The sequence below is a fragment of the Somniosus microcephalus genome, chromosome 3, assembly GCF_052327205.1.
Source record: "Somniosus microcephalus isolate GS21.2 chromosome 3, FLI_Smic_1.0, whole genome shotgun sequence".
Classification (NCBI taxonomy): Eukaryota; Metazoa; Chordata; class Chondrichthyes; order Squaliformes; family Somniosidae; genus Somniosus; species Somniosus microcephalus.
In genome coordinates, this window is record NC_140989.1 from 235518425 (window position 1) to 235537396 (window position 18972).

At 48.0% G+C, this 18972-nt stretch overlaps 1 protein-coding gene across 1 annotated transcript in view; it reads right to left on the reverse strand.

Annotated features, from left to right (window-relative positions):
- astn1 (astrotactin 1) overlaps nt 1–18200 on the reverse strand; it is a 3287998-nt gene extending 3269798 nt beyond the window's left edge. Inside the window, exon 1 of the mRNA XM_085982255.1 lies at nt 17812–18200. Coding sequence (XP_085838381.1) covers nt 17812–18199 — 388 coding nt within the window. The 5' untranslated portion in view covers nt 18200. The remainder of the gene's footprint in view (nt 1–17811) is intronic.
- Between the last annotated feature and the right edge of the window lie 772 nt (nt 18201–18972).

Genomic DNA, 18972 nt, shown 5'->3' on the forward strand with positions numbered 1-18972 from the left:
GGAAAGTCAATGCAAAGCTGGTGATGTACTATGGGCACATCAGATCAATAGGAAAATGTCAATTGCTGTATTCATATTAAGACAAACACCAAAATCTAGAATTTCAAATTTTGGAACAGCAAGTACAGCCAGTCCCTTGGACAGTTAGGATTCCTGAAAAAAAAATGATGTGGTCACTGACAATGAATGTTTAAAAGTGACAGAGAAGTGTGAAGGCTTAGGATACATAGCAGGAAAGAAGAGCAATGAGTAAAGCCAGATGCTCAGTCATACATTCACCACAAGAAAGTGGCAGCTGCACTCCATGATAACGGTTGTGAGGAGCTAGATAGAATGGAGAAACTTTGTGCAATAAAGTTAAGAGCCAGGTTAGTGTGTTAGCAGTATGATGGCAGTAGCCAAGCCAAAAATAGAATAGCTGAAAATATGTCTTGCCCCTGAAGGTTTAAATACACGCACAGATAATAGACAACATTATCCATCTACAGTTGAATGAAGACTAGTCGAAGTTGTAACATTTAGTAGTGCTTTTCAGGAATGGGATTATTTTCCAACAGATGCTGGATTATATTAAACAGGGGAGGTTGTTAAAGATGATTAAAAGAAAGAAAGAAGTTGCATTTATATAGTGCCTTTCAAGCTCCTCATAGCCAATTAAATATTTTTAAGTGTAATGTAGGGAAACGCAGCAGCTGTTCTGTCTACCTGACAAGGCAGACAGGGCCATGGTTTAATGTCGCATCTGAAAGACAGCACCTCTGACAGTGCAGCTCAGAGACTGACACTCACTCAGTACTGAACTGGAGAATCAGCCAAGATCATGTGTTCAAGTCTCTGGAATGGGGCTTCAATCCATGGCGCGAGGATTACCACAGAGCCAAGGCGAGCACATAAACAGAAACATAACCAAAGGTTAGAAAAACAAAAATAAAGCTGAATGGGTTTAGGTGTAAGTACGAAAAGACAAGTCAGTCAATCTGTTTTGCGGGGGCGGACACATTCACAATAGAAGGGCTCAAGGTAATTGAAATAAAAGCCAACACATTAAAAAAAAACTAACTTGTCTGATGACAGAAAACTACTAGCAAAGCTACTTGAAAAAAATATAGCATAGCACTGGGCGAAAATGCATGATGGGAGCTTTCAAGAGCTGCAATGTTTGATGAAGGCAACCTTGTACTAAAATACTATGATGTGACTAAACCAGTGAGGATTAGCATTCAAGCTTCCAGTTCAGCACTGAGTGCAGTATGACTATGTGTGGAAAAAAACCCAAAGTGTGTGCCTCATTAGCATTAATACCAACTCAATGCAAGTATGTGCAGAGGTAGAGGGCGCGATCTTGCCAGCCCTGGGGAGGCGGGTATGGAGGTGGGACTGCCGGGAAAATGGCAGAATTTGGGGGCAGATGTCCAACCCACCTCCGTGCCATCTTGCCAGGAGGCGGGTAGCTGTCCTGCGCCAGGTCCCGTCTCCTTGGAGGCGGGGAAGGGATTAAAGCCAATTAACTGCCTGTTAACAGGTAGTTAACAGGCAGAAAATAGGCTTATCACCATTTTGACCAGACAAGTGCGGGCTTCCTGAAGGTCCCGAAACCCATCAGGGTCACCGAGGCGAGTAGTGGGTCTGCGGGGGTCGGGGGGGTGCAAAAGTGTGCTGTGAAGGTAAGTGATGGGTGCAAGTGTGGAGGGGTGAGTATCTAAGGTAAGTGCAAAGTGTTAGAAAAAGTGTACTTACCTTTGTTTCTTCCTGCAGGCTTTAGTCGGTGGGTATGCGGAGAGTCTCGGACCTCCGCATTGGAGATGACAGATGGCCGCTGCATTCTCCCATGCAAAAACCATCTCATTTCTGCAAAAGAAAGGTTTGATGAGGTCTTGAATTCAAGAACTCATCAAACTACAGAGAATGTCAGTGCTTGACAACTTCATAGAGCTGTCAAATGATAACAATTCATCTGTCAAAAATATTTGACAGATGAAACATCATACGTTGATGTTCTCTGCAACCGGCTTTCCCTTATTTGGCCTGCGAAGCCCGTCAATCAAGGGAAACTAGCGTAGGTTGGCCAGAAGTTGACTGAGGTGGAACTGAAACCCGACAAGTGGGAGTCCCGCCTCCAAAAGCTCCCCATTGACAAAATCACCCCCAGAACGTCTAGCAGTAGTAATTGGGTGCAAAAAATTGTACCAGTATGTGTATGAAAGAAATTCTGTGATGTTGAATGATCATTAACATGGAGATAATTATTCAGAAGCCACTTTTTGAAACCCCAAGATGAGAGCATGGTACTTACGTTGGAAAAGTACAGTTTTACAATGGAACACACGAAAGGCACGGAGGTGTATGCAGCCCACACATTGAAAACTACCTACCTAAAACTGGTAGCAAGGTGATCAAATAACTGTGTGCATGGTATGTTGTCTTTGAATATTGAACATAATGAGGTAAGATGGTAATGGAAACTGGAAAAAATATTGGCCCAAAAATTGCAGTTCGCGGCTTAGCTACAAAATATGCCACCGACCTATGAAAAGAATACGAACTTACCTTGTGCGAGGCCCAGAACGGAGACTTGCTCTTCGGTGTTGCGGAGTTCAGTACAGCCGATCCGTAAGGGAAGACACGCCCACAAAATCTTGTCAAAACTAAGCCACGCCCACAGAAACTTCTTTCAGTCTCTTCCATTGAAATTACATTTTAGAAACTTTGAAAAACTTTGAAAAACGTGTAATTTATTGTGAAGTGATACCAAAACGGTTAACAATCCTTTCAGACACACTCAAATGGGTTCCAATGTTTTCCTGCAAGGGTGACTTTAAACACATTCGACCATTTAATAAGTAGGCTTTAAGAGGGCACTGAATGATCTTAAAGAGGTTTACAAGTCACACCAAAGTCAAATGTGAATTAAAGTTTGTGGCTACATCAAAAGTGCAGTGATTTGTCAGCAGGTCATTGTCGCAATCATCCTCACTGTACAACTTCGATTAGATTTTGGAAATAATCCGCACACATAATTTTGCTTCTTTTCCCATCCAAGCTCACAATTTATTAGTCCCTATTGTCTTGTTTTGCACACTTTGTACAAAAATAATAAATTGCAGGACAATGGAGTATTACAGTTTAACTCTTTTATGAAGCATCAGGTCTGTGATCTCAATCATACAGCACAGTGGGGACAAGATAGAGTTAGGACCCCTTACAGATGCCTGCAGGCCAATGACAACTCAGCATGTGATCACATGTGAATATAATAGGTATTCCTTACAGATGCCTGCGGGCCAATGATAATTCAATATGCAAATGTTACACCTATGTATGCAACTTTCTGTTTTGATGCTCAGTAAAGATCTAACAATGTTTTATCGATCTTCTCTTAAGATGTGAAACAGGCTCCTGCATCTGTTTTTACGAACCATAAAGTTTTTGGACGTAATTGCTGAGCAGTTGGTGAGCGATTAGCCCAACTCTGTGACAGCTGTTAGTATTTCCCCATTGGTGCGGATCGTCTGTCGAGGCACACCTTGACAGCTCACACGTTCGGGATTCAGCGTACGCGCATATTTCAAAGGCGGTATGACGGCGCACTCTCAGAGTGCACCGTCATTCCGACCGCAAAATCTGTCCCGAAATCTCTGGCCTCGGTTGGCATGATTTGGTCTACAAATCCTTCTATCGGCTTTTTAAGCTGGAGTTAGCATTCCAACCCACATATCAGCTTGCCCATGTCTTACAAGAAAAGTCAACTTATTTCCCACTGGGTTTGGAAGTTTTCAGTATCAACCAACCAATCAGATTGCATAAACCTGAGGCAGAAATATTTTTATATAAGCTGATGGATTCTGAGAGTTGCAATTACAGGTGTGTTTTAGTTTTTGTCTGCACAGAAATGATAATTTACAAGTAAACTGCAACAAAATGTCATTTTCCTCAAAGGAATTTTCTGGATCGTGGCTGATAGTTATCGTATGTGAAAGTTTATTTTCTTCAAGCATAGGTACAGAAGGTTTCTAAGATAAGGAGGTTGCGCCTGCTGTGAATACATTAATGGCTTTTTTGACCATTCGTGTCACTGCAGATTTCCCATTTTTTGAGAACAAAATAGTGAATGGTCTTGGAATAGTGATGATGTCTTTGACTTAATTTTAAGAAATACACGAGATCCCTATATACAAATATTAGTACTATAGTATTATAAGTGGAAGGGGCGCACGTCAACCCAAGCACCCCACCCACCCGCCCCTTCAACCACCGTCTGCCCCACCTGTGACAGAGACTGTAGGTCCCGCATTGGACTCATCAGTCACCCGAGAACTCATTTTTAATGTGGAAGCAAGTCATCTTCGGTTCCGAGGGACTGCCTAAGAAGAAGATTATAATGAATGATGCAGGCAATTTGCCTGTTTGTGGGTGAGCTGCCATGCCCCCAACTACATTCTGCAACTTGGAAAGCGGTTTTCAGTTTGTTTACACACTCATGGTCGAGGTCCATTTGTTGCCATGCAATAACCAACTAGAAAGCCCATACTGTGCATATTAGAGTGGCTAACATGCACAGGGAAATGTGAGCAGTGACATTAATGAGCAATAAGAATATAATCAATTGCATTCCCTAAACTGGGGGCAGTCAGGTTTACCTGAGAGTGCAAAGTTCATCTCCTCATTCCTGCAAGCCATGTTCTTATGCATTTTATTTTTATTTTTTAAAATATGATTGCAATGTGCAATGGTTTTTATTCCCAGTCCAAGGCAATAAAACCATTTGAAAGCGTCCAAAGAGCGTTAGAGACTGTCGGTGATAATAACCGATGCATGCCTCTCCTCTGTCTACTATTTTAATGGAGGGAGTTAAGCCATGTAGGAGAGAACGGAACTAAACCTGGCTCAATTGGCTTTATTGCACATTCTTCAATACCTGTCGCCTTTCATTTCAAACCTGTGCATATTTACCTTGTTTACAAACACAACCCATAAATCCTAACTCAATCCCTAATTCTTCTCCGCAAAGAAAAAAAGATCAACGGTTTCAAAACACGACAGTCCTCTATTTTCACCAGCAGTCCTTCCTAGCTTCATGCATTAGGACATGTTTGAATGCACAGCAGGTTGATCAGCACCTGATGGGAGGAGAAAAGCTGAATGTGTGGCTGTGATCCTTCTTCAGAATTTCTTTCTACAGTTTTGTTTCAATTACATTGACTCGTCTTTATTTCTCCTTAAGCTATTTACTCAATTCAGAAAATCCCACACCTGCCTCTGGGGTTGGGAACAGGGATGGATACGATACCAATCCAGTTCACAAATTAACATGAAGTATCTGGGGTCAGAATGACTGGACCCTGTAAAGCTGTACTAAGGTTCGTACAACTATTTTTATTTTCAGATTTAAAATATCTGTCACCCTCTTCCAGGAGAAATTACTTCTGACTTGAAATGCAGAATTACAATAGACTCCAAAAAAGTCCGAAAATATATAACATATATAGGCTGGAATTTTGCCTACCTGGGCGGGTCTGGTGCGGGCAGTGGCAGTATGTTTATGGAGGGAGTCACAGCAAGCAGGGAGGTCCTCTTCCCTTCCAATGGGTGGAAGAGACCTCCCGAGGAGACCAAAACAGCCTGGTTGCAGATTGCAGATGAGGTCACAAGTAGGGATGTGGTCAGGAGGACCTGGGTGCAGTGGCGCAAACATTTTGATGATCTCATTAGATCAGGAAACATTAGTACAAAGCCACTCTCAATTTCATCCTGCTGTGCCTCTCATCACATCCCCATCACTCTGCCTTCCCTACCCTACTCTTGCACACCAACTTACCTTGCACCTCCACCCATCCCTCTCTTTTTATCTATGTTATCACATCCCCATCTCACTACCCCTCACATTTACCCTCATCCTAGTGCAATCATACCAACTAACAACACACAAGGGTAGCCACTTGGGAGTTTTATCCAATGTTTATGTAAAGTTTCTGTTAATGTGGTGTCTAACATTGAAACATTTATTTTTAACGCTTTCTGTTCTTGGACAGATTTGTGTGCACATTTGGAAGTGTCTTAGTGAGTTGCAGTGAATGGTGAGACATAACGGTACCCCCTGCAATGGTGATGAGTGTGAAAAGAATGGCTTGGACATTGTAGGGAAGCTTTAATGGTGTGAAGTTGGTGTGGGGCGGTGCCAACCTGATGTATCATGTGGCAGCCAGGGTGTACAGCATAAAGTTAATTAAATCTGGCCATGGTGAGAGAGTTCTTCCAATGAGGTGAGACTGGATGGAGACTTTGCTGGAAAGACTTGCAGCCTGCAGAATCTATGCTGGAAATGGACTGAGCAACAGCTTCTGCCTGAGGAAAGTGATGATCTGTCAGCTGGGCGCTTTTACTGTACAGTTGATGCTGTCAAATAATCAGCTGGAGCAATGAACATGGAACTCCCGTCTTAGGCTGGCAGACGTGCTTCCCGAGCAGCATGGTTGCCGTGGCCATGCAGTTAAATTTAAAAACTGAAGCAGCGATTTTGCGTTCGGTGTCGGGATGGGTGTGGGTCAGCTGGTTTCCGAGTTCCCGACCCGCCCCCAGCTGCCTCCGCTCCACAGATGTAATTTTCCCTTGATTGACCTTGTTAAGCCCGCCCGACCAATTAGCAGGAAGCGGGTCTGATGACGTCATTTGATGACACGTCATCTGCTGGTTTCCTTAAAGGGACCATGCACAATTTTATTTTGACAGCTGATTTCTCAGTGTTAGCCATTGAGGTGCTGAAGACACTGACAGTCACTGCACAAAGGTGAACTCTTGCACCCAGGCTCTCCAATGACTCCCTCCATATGCTGGAATAGATGGCAGCTGCAGGTGAGATGGCAGAAGCGATCTGTCACTGGTGAGAGAGGTTCTCCCAATGAGGTGGCACTGGACATATAGTTGGATTTAAAAACTTGTAAGCTAAAGAAATCTGTAAATGTTTTAAAAATGCAGTAACCAACATTTTCTTTGCTCTGAAACTCACCATGTGCATCATTGGATCCTTCACACCACTTCTGCAGCTGTCATCTTTTCACAAACATTACACCAGATGCACAACACGCCACACTTACCTGATGTGGTGTCCGGACGTCGTGAAACCCGACCCAGAAGCAGGAAAATTGAAAAACAGGCTGAACACTACTGACAAAAACCTGTTAATAGGCGAGGGACCGCAAGGACGTCCACATCACCCATGCCATGACAGGTGCTGACGACTGCTGGACAGACCACCGCCTAATCCATTCTGTCATCCCCATCAATGTGGCCCCAAAACAGCAGTGGCAACAGAAGCAGTGTCGCAGGAAAATCAACGCTGGAGCACTCAAAGACCCCGCTAAGAAAGCCCTATTCAGCTTGCGCCTCACAAACAACCTGACGACTCCCAGTGATGCAGAGACACAGAGGGGGAGAAATTCGGTATCGCCCCGTTTTGGCGGTATGCAAAGTTTAGCGCCAGGCGCAACTTATCGCCACCTCGAGCGATATTGGGTTGCAGCGCCCCTGAAGGTGATTGCGACGCTAAATCAGCCGCTGCATGGTACTCTTAAGGCGCTAACCCGGCGGCGCTACTCAATTTCTCGGCGGCCGGGCGCAGCGCAGGTGCTGTCAATAATCGATTTCCCCGAGACATGCTGGCGCCAGCCAGCTCTTAACGGGGTGGGTCAATGAACATCACTAGCCACACTCTATGCCTTGTAGGCCTCAAAATCAGCGGTGACCTACCTGTGGCGTTCAAAACTTCCAAGACATGGAGAGGGTCAGGCAGAGAGCGGAGCACTTTAGCGATGGGGCATTGGATGATCTGGTTGGCGCAGTGGCGCGCCGGCGAGCTGTGCTGTACCCCGAGAATGGCAGGAGGCCTCATCAGAGCGAATACCGCAGAGCTTGGAGGGATGTTTCCCAAAGAGTCACCTCCAGCAGCATGGTGCCCGGGACTCCTGTGCAATGCAGGAAGAAGTTCAACGACCTCACTCGGGTCGTTAGGGTGAGTGCCTTTTTCACAATCATCTTCATCCTTCCATCTGCACCTGACTTTATGGCCAGAGGGTGCGCGAAGCCCCAATGGCCATCTGCCAGCCAGCACCCATGGCCCTTTCTGGAAACACACACGCACATTCAGCTCAGTGCATAATGTAAGGGCTATTCTACCATGGGGGGCATGTAATGACAGCTCAGGGCAGCATGTTTCATCACTTCCCTTCCTTTCTCCTGCAGGCCAAGCTGGCCAGGAACCGTAGGGAGCAGCTTCGTACCGGAGGAGGTCGGCCTCACCTGCAGACCCTCACAGACCTCGAGGAGCGAGTCCACCAGATTGTTGGAAGCCAGATGAGTGGTCCTGTTACCTCTGGAGCTGCCGACCCCATTGTGCACAGCAATGTTAAAGTCATCACCTTTTTGAGCTCTTTCCTTCCACTTGTTCCCCCCACCAGCATGCTTTTTCATTCTGGACCCATGTCAGAGCATTGCAGCACTCATGCATCCCTTGCTGCCACCCTGTCCTTTCACTAAAGCCACTCTTCAACCTCCCTGCTTTCAGATGCTGCATCACCAGCTCGGGAGCCGGGCCCTCAAGCTGCCACTGCCACTGACTCCGGAGGCGACGAGCAGGAGGAAGCCGGACCATCCCTACCACCCTCAGGCGAGCCAGCCCCTCTGCAGACTGGGGAGACTACTTCCCTGGAGGGGAGCAGGGGGGAATGCTCTGAGGAGGAACCAGTTCCAGGAACCAGCGGGCTGCAGCAACACAAGGGGGGTAGGGAAGCTCGGGGGCCGTCTCCCCGGAGGGCGAGTCAGGCTGCGAGTGCTGCTGCACAGAGCGCAGAAGAGGTGCGGTCCCTCGCAGAAATGAGTGCCCAGACTGGGCTGAGGCACACTGAGCTCATGGCTGCAGTGGCAAGGATGCCTGAATCCATCGAGACACTGGCAAGGAGTGTCCAAGACTTCGGCGCAGCACAGGCAAGGAGTGCACAGGACTTCAGCGCAGCACTGAAAAGGACTGTCCAGGGCTTCGGGACAGCACTGGAGAGGACTGTCCAGGGCTTCACCGAAGCACTGGCACCTGCCACGCAACTGCTGAGTGCTGCCACGCAGTCACTTGCTGGTCTCATGCAGATGCAGATGGAGGCCACGCGACCACTGACTGCTGCCACCCTCGCTGGATCAGGCAGGATTACCCAGGGCCCTTGCTGCACCACAGCAGGCCAGCAATCTGTGGACCATCCGATTGCTGCACATGCTGCGGTGCTGTCCCGTCAGAGTGCCAGTGTGTCGGCCGACCAGGGAGCTGTTGTCCACTCTCAGGATGACAGCATTCCTGATGCCACCACTGGCACGTCTCCACTGCAGCTGCCACCACCTGCAGGACAGACTGCTTCCACCCATGCACAGTTGGAGCAGTCAGCAGCCGGGCCCTCCAGGCCAAGAGGTCGTCCAGGCCATCCCTCAGGGGCATCTGCGCTTTCGGACAGTCAGCAGGCCTCCCCCAGCCTTGCTGCAGCCACTGGGGTCCCATTATGGAGGAGCTGCAGGGAGGGAAGGGGCCAATCTTGCAAGAGAAGCAGATCACCATCAAGGGGGAAAGAGTAGAAGGTGCTGCTGAAACGTCTTATTTGTAGAAATCAAGGCCGAGGATGCTGGTCTGAATGTTAGTTATGTTTTGGACAGTCTCCCGGGTGTGCGAGGCACTTATGTGTCAGTGTGTTAGTTTTGCTTTCTGTTGCCATTGCTTTGTCTTGTTGGAAGGAAGCACATTTTGTTCAATAAAAAACTTTCTTTATTTACAATGGCCATGTCTGCTATTTACATGCATTTTGCCCTTCACAGGCTTTGGGGTATCAGAACGGTTCCATTCCTCTTCTTGGAATATCAGCATGCATTCCGTGAGAGGGGCCTAGAAGCGACTTCTGATCAGCCTCTGACGGACGGCCCTTCCAGTTTGTGCCTCCCTCCCATCATGGTCCTGCTTCTCCTCCTCCTCCTCCTCCTCTGCTGGTGCTTCAATGTCTGGTGGCATTGGCTGGGTGCGTAGGATAGCGAGGTTATGCAGCATGCAACATACAACCACGAAGTGGGAGACTTGCTCATGCGAGTACTGCAGGGCTCATCCGGAATGGTCCAGACAGCGGAACCGCTGCTTCAGCACACCGATTGTGTGCTCCACAATGTTCCTCATCGCCTGATGGCTCGCATTGTAGCGTTCTTCAGCAGGGGTGCTGGGCGAACGGAGCGGGGTCATCAGCCATGGGCACAGAGGATAGCCCTTGTCCCCGAGAAGCCAGCCTCCTGGGTGAGCCAGGGCCTCGAAAAGGTCTGCAACAGAAGTCTGGCGCAGGATGAAGGCGTCGTGGCTGCTGCCTGGGAACTGCGCATTCACTGCGAGGATCAGCTGTCGGTGGTCACAGGCCAGCTGGACATTCAAGGAATGGAACCCCTTGCGGTTGCAGAACTCCTCCGGATTCAATACAGGCGCCCGCAAAGCCACGTGTGTGCAGTCAATGGCACCCTGCACCATGGGGAAGTCTGCTATTGCTGCGAAGCCCTCTGCGCGCTCCCGCTGCTTGTCCGGGGTCATTGGGAAGGAGATGTACTGCCGCCTCCTTTTAAACAGGGCATCAGTCACTTGACAGATGCAGCAATGCACCGCAAACTGCGAGATGTTGGCTATGTCCCCAGTTGCGGCCAGAAAGGAGCCGCTTGTGTAGAAGTTTAGGACAACAGTCATCTTCACAGCCACCGACAGAGATGTCCTGCACCTTATCTGAGGCTGCAGATCTGGCTGAAGCAGGTGGCACTGCTCAGTCACCACCTTCTTTCTAAAGCGCCACCTTCTGATACACTGCTCCTCTGACATGTTCATGTAGGAAAACTGCTGTCGGAAAACCCTGGCAGCGTAAGGTCTGGTGTGGCGACGTCTGTTGGCCCTCCTCTGTCTGGCCATGCCTGCCCCTCTCTCCCTGCGTCTCTGTGCCCTTTCCAGATGATTCAGCAGCATGACGTTCCCCTCCAATGCAGCCCCCATAATAAGTGCGCACAGAAAGTCTCCCCGTTTGAAATGCTCACCAACAGCAAGGTGATGGTCAGAAGGCTGAAGTTCTTCTGCCAGCGTTGGCTCAGTGGTGAAATGGCTCTCAGTGTGCAGCTCAGCAACTCTCTGTAACTCTTGAAGAAGTTGTGCTCTAAAAATGGCTGCCGCTTTTATACCACAGCAGTCCCCTTTAAAGAACACCCCCCCAGCCCGACAGCGACTGGGGAATGTTCCAGGTAAGCTGTCCTTATTAGCGCAAGGCGGAACGGAGGGGCACGCCACTGAATTTCCGGTCTGGGGCGCCCAAAAGGCGTTGCACACTGAAATGACGTCATGATCTGCCTGCGCCCGTGAGCGGGTGCTAAGATTTAGCGCCGGCACAAAATATCCGCTCAATATGGGAAGAGGCGCAGGGTTCGCTGCGCCCGGGCGCTAGTTGGTTACCGCCTCACTTCTCGGCCTCTTTAGGCGCTAATGGGTGGCGCAACCAACCGAATTTCTCCCCCAGAGTGTCCACAGCGCCTGGTCTGCAATTATGGTCTCCATAATCAGCAACTGTGAAGAGACGCTCAGTCACTCGACTAGGAAACACCAAGACTGGTTCGACGAGAACAACCAGGAGATCCAGGAGCTAATAAGCTGCAAGCGCAAGGCATTCCTGATCTGGAAACAGCAACACAACTCGAGAGCAAGAAAGCAGCTCTACAGACGTCTGAAGACTGAGGTCCAACAAAAAACTCGTGACCTAAAGAACAGATGGTGGGCGGAGAAAGCGCAGGAGATCCAGCAGTTAGCCAACAACCACGACGCGTGTGGATTCTTTAGCGCAGTCAAGACCATCTACAGCCCTAGCACCCAAGGTCCTACCCCACTGTGGGCCAAGAACGGAGAGGTACTCATCAAGGACAGAGAGGCAGTCAGTGCCCGCTGGAAGGAGCACTTCGAAGATCTCCTTAACCGAGACTCTGTCTTCGATGAGAGTGTCCTCAACTCCATCCTGCAGCATGCTACCTGCCACCATCTCAGTACAAACCCAGCCAGGCATGAGGTTGAAAAGGCCATCCGACAACTGAAAAACAACAAGGCCTCAGGAGCAGATGGAATCCCTGCCAAGGCACTAAAGCATGGCGGAGAAGCACTACTGGCACGAACTCACAAACTCATTTCTCTTATCTGGAAGGAGGAGAGTATGCCAGGGGATCTCAGAGGCACCATAATTGTGACCATCTTCAAGAAAGATGACAAGTCCGATTGTGGTAATTACAGAGGAGTTTCCCTGCTATCTGCCACAGGGAAAGTCATCGCAAGAATCCTCCTCAATCGCATTCTCCCAGTGGCCGAAGAGCTCTTCCCAGAGTCACAATGCGGATTCCGCTCACTAAGGGGCACAATGGACAAGATCTTCACCGCATGTCAATTACAACAGAAATGCAGGGAACATCACCAACTGCTGTACATGTCCTTCTTTGACCTCACAAAGGCCTTCGACCATGAGGGATTATGGAGTGTCCTCCTCAAATTCGACAGCCCTCAAAAGTTTGTCATCATCCTCCGCCTGCTTCACGATGACATGCAAGCCGTGATCCTGGCCAACGGTTCCACCACAGACCCAATTCACGTACGGACCGGGGTCAAGCAAGACTGTGTCATCGCAACAACACTCTTCTCAATCTTCCTTGCTGCAATGCTCCATCTCACCCTCAGTAAGCTCCCCGCTGGAGTGGAGCTAATTTACAGAACAAACGGGAAACTGTTCAACCTCCGTCATCTCCAGTCCAGATCCAAGGTCGTCCCATCCTCTGTCATCGAATTACATTATGCAGACGACGCTTGCGTCTGCGCTCACTCGGGGGTCGAACTCCAAACCATCTTCACCGAAGCGTACGTAAGACAAAGGTCCTCTACCAACCTGCCCCCACCACACAGTACTGCCCCCCGATTATCAAAATCCATGACAAGGCCTTGGACAACGTGGACCACTTTCCATACTTTGGGAGCCTACTGTCAACAAGGGCAGACGTTGATGACGAAGTCCAACACTGCCTTCAGTGTGCCAGTGCAGCCTTCGGTCACCTGATGAAGAGAGTGTTTGAAGACCAGGACCTCAAACCCAGCACTAAGCTCATGGTCTACAGAGCAGCAGTGATTCCCGCCCTGCTGTATGCCTGGGACATGGACCATGTACAGCAGGCACCTCAAAGCACTGGATAGGTACCACCAACACTGCCTCCGCAAGATTCTGCAAATCCATTGGCAGGATAGGCGCACCAACGTCAGTGTTCTCGCTCAGGCCAACATCCCCAGCATCGAAGCTTTGACCACGCTCGATCAGCTCCGATGGATGGCTCACATCGTCCGCATGCCCGATACGAAACTCCCAAAACAAGCACTCTACTCAGAGCTCCGACGCGGCAAGAGAGCCCCAGGTGGGCAGAGGAAATGCTTCAAGGACATCCTCAAAGCCTCCTTGAAAAAGGGCAACAACCCCACAGATACCTGGGAATCCCTGGCCCAAGACCGCACAAAGTGGAGGAGAAGCATCCGGGAAGGCACCGAACACCTCGAGTCTCTTCGCCAGGACCAAGCGCAAGCAGCGGAAGGAACGCACATCAACCCAAGCACCCCACCCACCTGCCCCTTCAACCACCGTCTGCCCCACCTGTGACAGAGACTGTAGGTCCCGCATTGGACTCATCAGTCACCTGCGAACTCATTTTTAATGTGGAAGCAAGTCATCCTCGGTTCCAAGGGACTGCCTAAGAAGAAGAATAGGGAGATAATTGCCTTTTAACCTTTTCCCGCTGCTAGGTGTGGGGTCCATTTGTAAATCAGGGACCCAACACTTGTGAAGGCTGTTTGGAGGCGGGCTGACGGCAGGTTCGGGACCCGCCGTCAATCAACAGGACTTTAACCTCTGACCCGCCTCTCTGAGTGCCGGCAAAATCACGGCCTGAGTTTAAAAAGCCTGTTAAGGGTCTGACAACTAGCTGTTAATCATTTCAATTGGGTCGCTTGCTGGTCAGGTCAGCTCCGCGCTGACAGACACGCCTAGGGGAAAGGCGTGTGGGGGCAGGATGACAGCAGGTTCCCGACCCGCTGTCAAAAATAACAACTTTCCCGCCCGACCCACCACCGATCGCGCCCGCTACCACCCCGGAAAAGTCCGGCCATGGTGTCAAAATTAAAGTTTTCTGTGGACGCTCCTAGGGCTTGAGAAACTAAATATGGTGCCCTCAGCAGTCAGCACTCGCATCACCATTCAGTAAATTCTAAAACCACTGAGCTACAAAGTGTGCTTTTGTGTTTTTATCCTGTTCTAAAAGTGAAGAAATGATGGGTACACATGTGGTTTAACTCCTTACATTTATACATCATAAGGCCTATATTTATGTCTGTCAGGTTTTTTCAAGCAGTCATTTGGCTTTTGCCAGCTTTTTAGGTTGGTATATGCCCTGGCAGACAATAGTATTGGAACTTCAGAGGTGAATTGATTATTGGCGCGGGCACGATTGGCCAAATGGCCTCTTTCTGTACTCTATCATTCTAAGCTTCTGTTATATCCAGGTCTTCAGTCCATTCTCACAATCCTTTTTGGGTGAGTGGAGAACAGATGTATAGTTTCTCCATAAATTTCTGATAGTGATCGAGGTCTTTGAAATTATGAAAGGGTTTGACAGTGGGGTGGGGGGAGCTTTATCTGCCTGCAACTTACCAATATCTTCAGCATTGCTGCTGATGGTGTGAAGATCATTTTTTTGGCCCTTCATGCATGCAGCACAGGACACTGTGGTGTTTCCTTTAGAATCCCCGCCACCTGTGTTAAGAGCAATAAGAGGAATCTGAACAATGGCAGCAGGCAGGCAGCTTGAGACTTTGCTTCATGGTGAGCTCACCCAGCAGAACCTGTTGCCAGCTGCCAACATCAAAATGTCAACTGCAAATATCAGTCCTGCCATGATGGTCCCCTTTTGGAAATGACAGCAACACCTTCATTTGCTGACACATAGCTCTGCTCCACAGAGGAAGATTCTTTAGATTTGAGGGCTTTGAAGCCTTGAAGAACCACCAGTCTCAGACATTGCAGGGAGCCAAACTGTTATTATTACCTTAACAAAATGGCTAACTTGGTCCTTCCAACTACTCAGCCACTTGATTGTTGCAGCAGTACAACATTTCCCTTCTCTAATCAAACCTTCCCTCGCCCCCCCACCCCACCCCACCCCCCCAGCCACGCCAAAGACAAGCTCCCAACAGACGATGCTAATAGTGTCTCACCTCCTGACTCCCCAAAGCCTTTCCACCATCTAAAAGGCACAAGTCAGGAGTGTGATGGAATACTCTCCACTTGCCTGGATGAGTGCAGCTCCAACAACACTTAAGAAACTCGACACCATCCAGGACAAAGCAGCCCGCTTGATTGGCACCCCATCCACCACCTTAAACATTCACTCCCTCCACCACCGGCGTACCGTGCTGCAGTGTGTACCATCTACAAGATGTACTGCAGCAACTCGCCAAGACTTCTTCGACAGCACCTCCCAAACCCACGACCACTACCACCTAGAAGGACAAGGGCAGCAGGCACATGGGAACACCACCACCTCCAAGTTCCCCTCCAAGTTACACACCATCCTGGCTTGGAAATATACCACCATTCCTTCATCGTTGCAAGGTCAAAATCCTGGAACTCTCTCCCTAACAGCACTGTGGGAGTGCCTTCACCACACGGACTACAGCAGTTCAAGAAGGTGGCTCACCATCACCTATTCAAGGGCAATTAGGGATGGGCAATAAATGCTGGCCTTGCCAGCGACACCCACATCCCAGGAACGAATTTTTAAAAACTGGTAGCCTGTCCTGAATATTTAATTAGGGTCCACTGAGGAAAGTCTGACAGGGTCACAGCAGGATCATACCAGTGTGCAGAGGTGCTCCAATGGCAAACCTATTCCGGAGGAAAATATAAGCTGATTTATTCTGGCCTGGTATGTCGCCACCAATTATAGATTTGGTTTGCAGATGTTCGATATGCAACACACTGGGGGGAAATACGTAAAGAACCAATGAAAGCATATGACATTCTGAGTAGACCATGCAAACAAGTTGAGATTGATGTATTTGAATTTCATTCAAAAATCAATATGTAATTATCATAGACTACTTTTCATTTTTTTCCTTAATAAATTAAGCAATATTAAGAATTCACATGTGATTAAACATTGTAAGCAGTTTCAGGTAATGGACCTCAGTTTCAAGTGTAGAATTCAAAAATCTATGTAAACCTCATAGGTTCAAACATACAACTTTGTCGCTGAAGTATCCAACAATATAATAAGAAAGTTAACGTTGAGGATACTGTTCAAATTGGAAAAAAACTTGCTGATGAAACGGAGGTTAAGACACATGACCAGCACAATTGTTGATGGGCTATGGAATAAAACGATTCTTCCCACCTCAGAATTACTGCTCAAGCCAAAAATTATCAGAGGAGTTTCATAACAGATCAAATACAATAAAGTAAGCGAAGGATACACTACGAGCGAGGATCTTAGCCTTTAAAACCACAACTACCAGGAGATACAGTGAGAGTGCATGCACCTGAGCGAAAATGAATATGAAACAGCAATTGTTCTGCATTAAAGCGATGAGTTGAGATTTCAAGTGATTGACAGTTGAAAAGGAACAGGAAACCTCTCATCAGAACATCGGAGAAGATTGGGACCAAATCGAGAAGAGGTAGTGAAGAAACCAAAACAATGGAACAAAAACTGGAATGGAAATAACCAACCAAAAGCTACCTGATCGATTACACTTTATCATGCACCTATATATTTTAGAATGTATTTAAATCTTGAGTAAAATACAGTTTCCTGAAAGAATGGGAGACATAATGACACGTTAAAACTGGTACAGATCCCTCTAATAATCAGAGTTGGGACATCTTCATACAATGGCGTTTATTTTCTCATGGGTTCCGCCAGACTCCTGCTGTAGCTCCAGCAGAACTTCACAGAAACAGGCAGACGCCCAATTCATCAGGTTCCTACTGACTTTGGGAATTCCCGGCTGGCCCTGTAAAGGACGGAAGCTCCACTTCCCTGTCAAGGTTGATGATGCCAAAGAGTCTGATCTGGGGAATAACTGGGAGTGCCCGCTTCCCTGGCCCAGAAGAGACCTGGTGTAAAAATAGAGGCCGGTACGCCAAGAGAGATGAGGTGTAGTGGCCTCTATAAACGTACAAGTGGGCCCCACCAGCGAAGAGGCCTGCACCCCGAAGATAAGGTAATCATTTAAAATGCACGGACCTGTGAACCACGCCCTCTTCCTCCATTTACAGCCTGGTGCCATATTTTACAACAGTGTCAGGCAGCTTCCAGAGATTTACCCTCCCAATGACCCTGGTGTGGTCAGCATTGGAGGACACCAGTAGGCACAATGCTGTCAAAAGCGCATAGACAGTGTACCATGGATTTTTGGGGCCCATGCACTCAGAGAAGGAAGCTAACATTTTGAATGAAGAATACAACATGCTGCAGACAATCTTCTGAGAGGAGCTGTTCACATGAGCTACACATCTTCACATTTATGTCAACACTTATTCCTACTGTGCTTTGTGTACACTGCCAAGGTAGTAGAATGCACCAAGCACTTCAGACTTGCCAGTTACACAGTCAAGAACCATTCATCCATTCCACCTCCTCCCTGCCACACCACCCGCCCCCCCCTTCCCCCCCTTTCCCTCAGTAAAGCCGTGTACTGGTACAGACCTGGAGTGAGATCCAAGCAGGTTTTCTCATCGCACCCTTGAAGAGAATCCAAGGTGCGTGTCACCTGACTGCCAAAATCCTCCCCGCCATTCATGCACTCCCTCTGCAGCTGCTGGCGGAGATCGTCAATGTCGTACTCGTATCCATCCAGGATCGGAGTCTCCCGGATGCTGATGGAACCGCTGGAGTTGTGACCTTGCAGCCGCGAGTTCCGCAAGCTTTCCCGAGTCTGACCTGCCATCAATACTGACGGGATGTAGTGGATTTCATTCGCCGCTTCTGCGCTGGCACTTTTCTGTGGCTGTGGGACGCGACGGCGTTTGCACCATCGCCGCCGAGTGTAGAGAACCATGACCAGAAACAATATCGCCAACAACAGGGCAATCATCCCTCCCTGGAAAGGAAATGGAGAAGAAGAAGTCAATTTCAATACAGCAATAAGTTTCATTTAGCACAAAACTAACAATAATAAAACTTGTTTTTCATACGAAAATCTCTTTCGATGAATGTTCCAAATATAGTTAACACGATGCCTCAGCCTGGTCAGTAACCCAAGTGTTTATCTGGCCCTCCATTGGAATTAGTATCTAGACAGAGCAATGATGGGAACCTTAAGGGCAATCAGAATGTATTCTGGTGATACTGAGTACATTTGCGATTCAAGCAGCTGATCCACGAATTAGTTCATTCATTCTCTCTGTTGCAGCTTTTCTCATCTTCCTCTATTTTAGCAATACTTTTATGGTCAATACTTCTTTGAACATTCTTCTCTTGTTCCTCTAAGGTATAAATATGCCATCTACATGCTCAATCTGTTGAAATCAAGATTCATCCACATTTCTTCTGCTGTAATTCATACTTTCTCAGGATGTGAAAGCTGTAGAATGTCTTGTCTCCCTCCATTTATTCTTCCTCCTACAATGTCAGGGTTTTAAAACCCCAGCATGCTGGTGCCCTAATGATCTGGTTACTTGGTTTATCTTCCTTCTCTCAGACACTCTTCAAGCATTCTGCACTTTGGGCCTTAACCTTCTGCTTGTTTTCTTGATATATAGGCTCAGGTCAATAATAGCTCACACTGCTACATCCCTATCTTAGTTGTACCGCTAGGGAAGGCAGAGCATCAAATACTTGCTCATAGGAGGGACAATCAATAGAAAA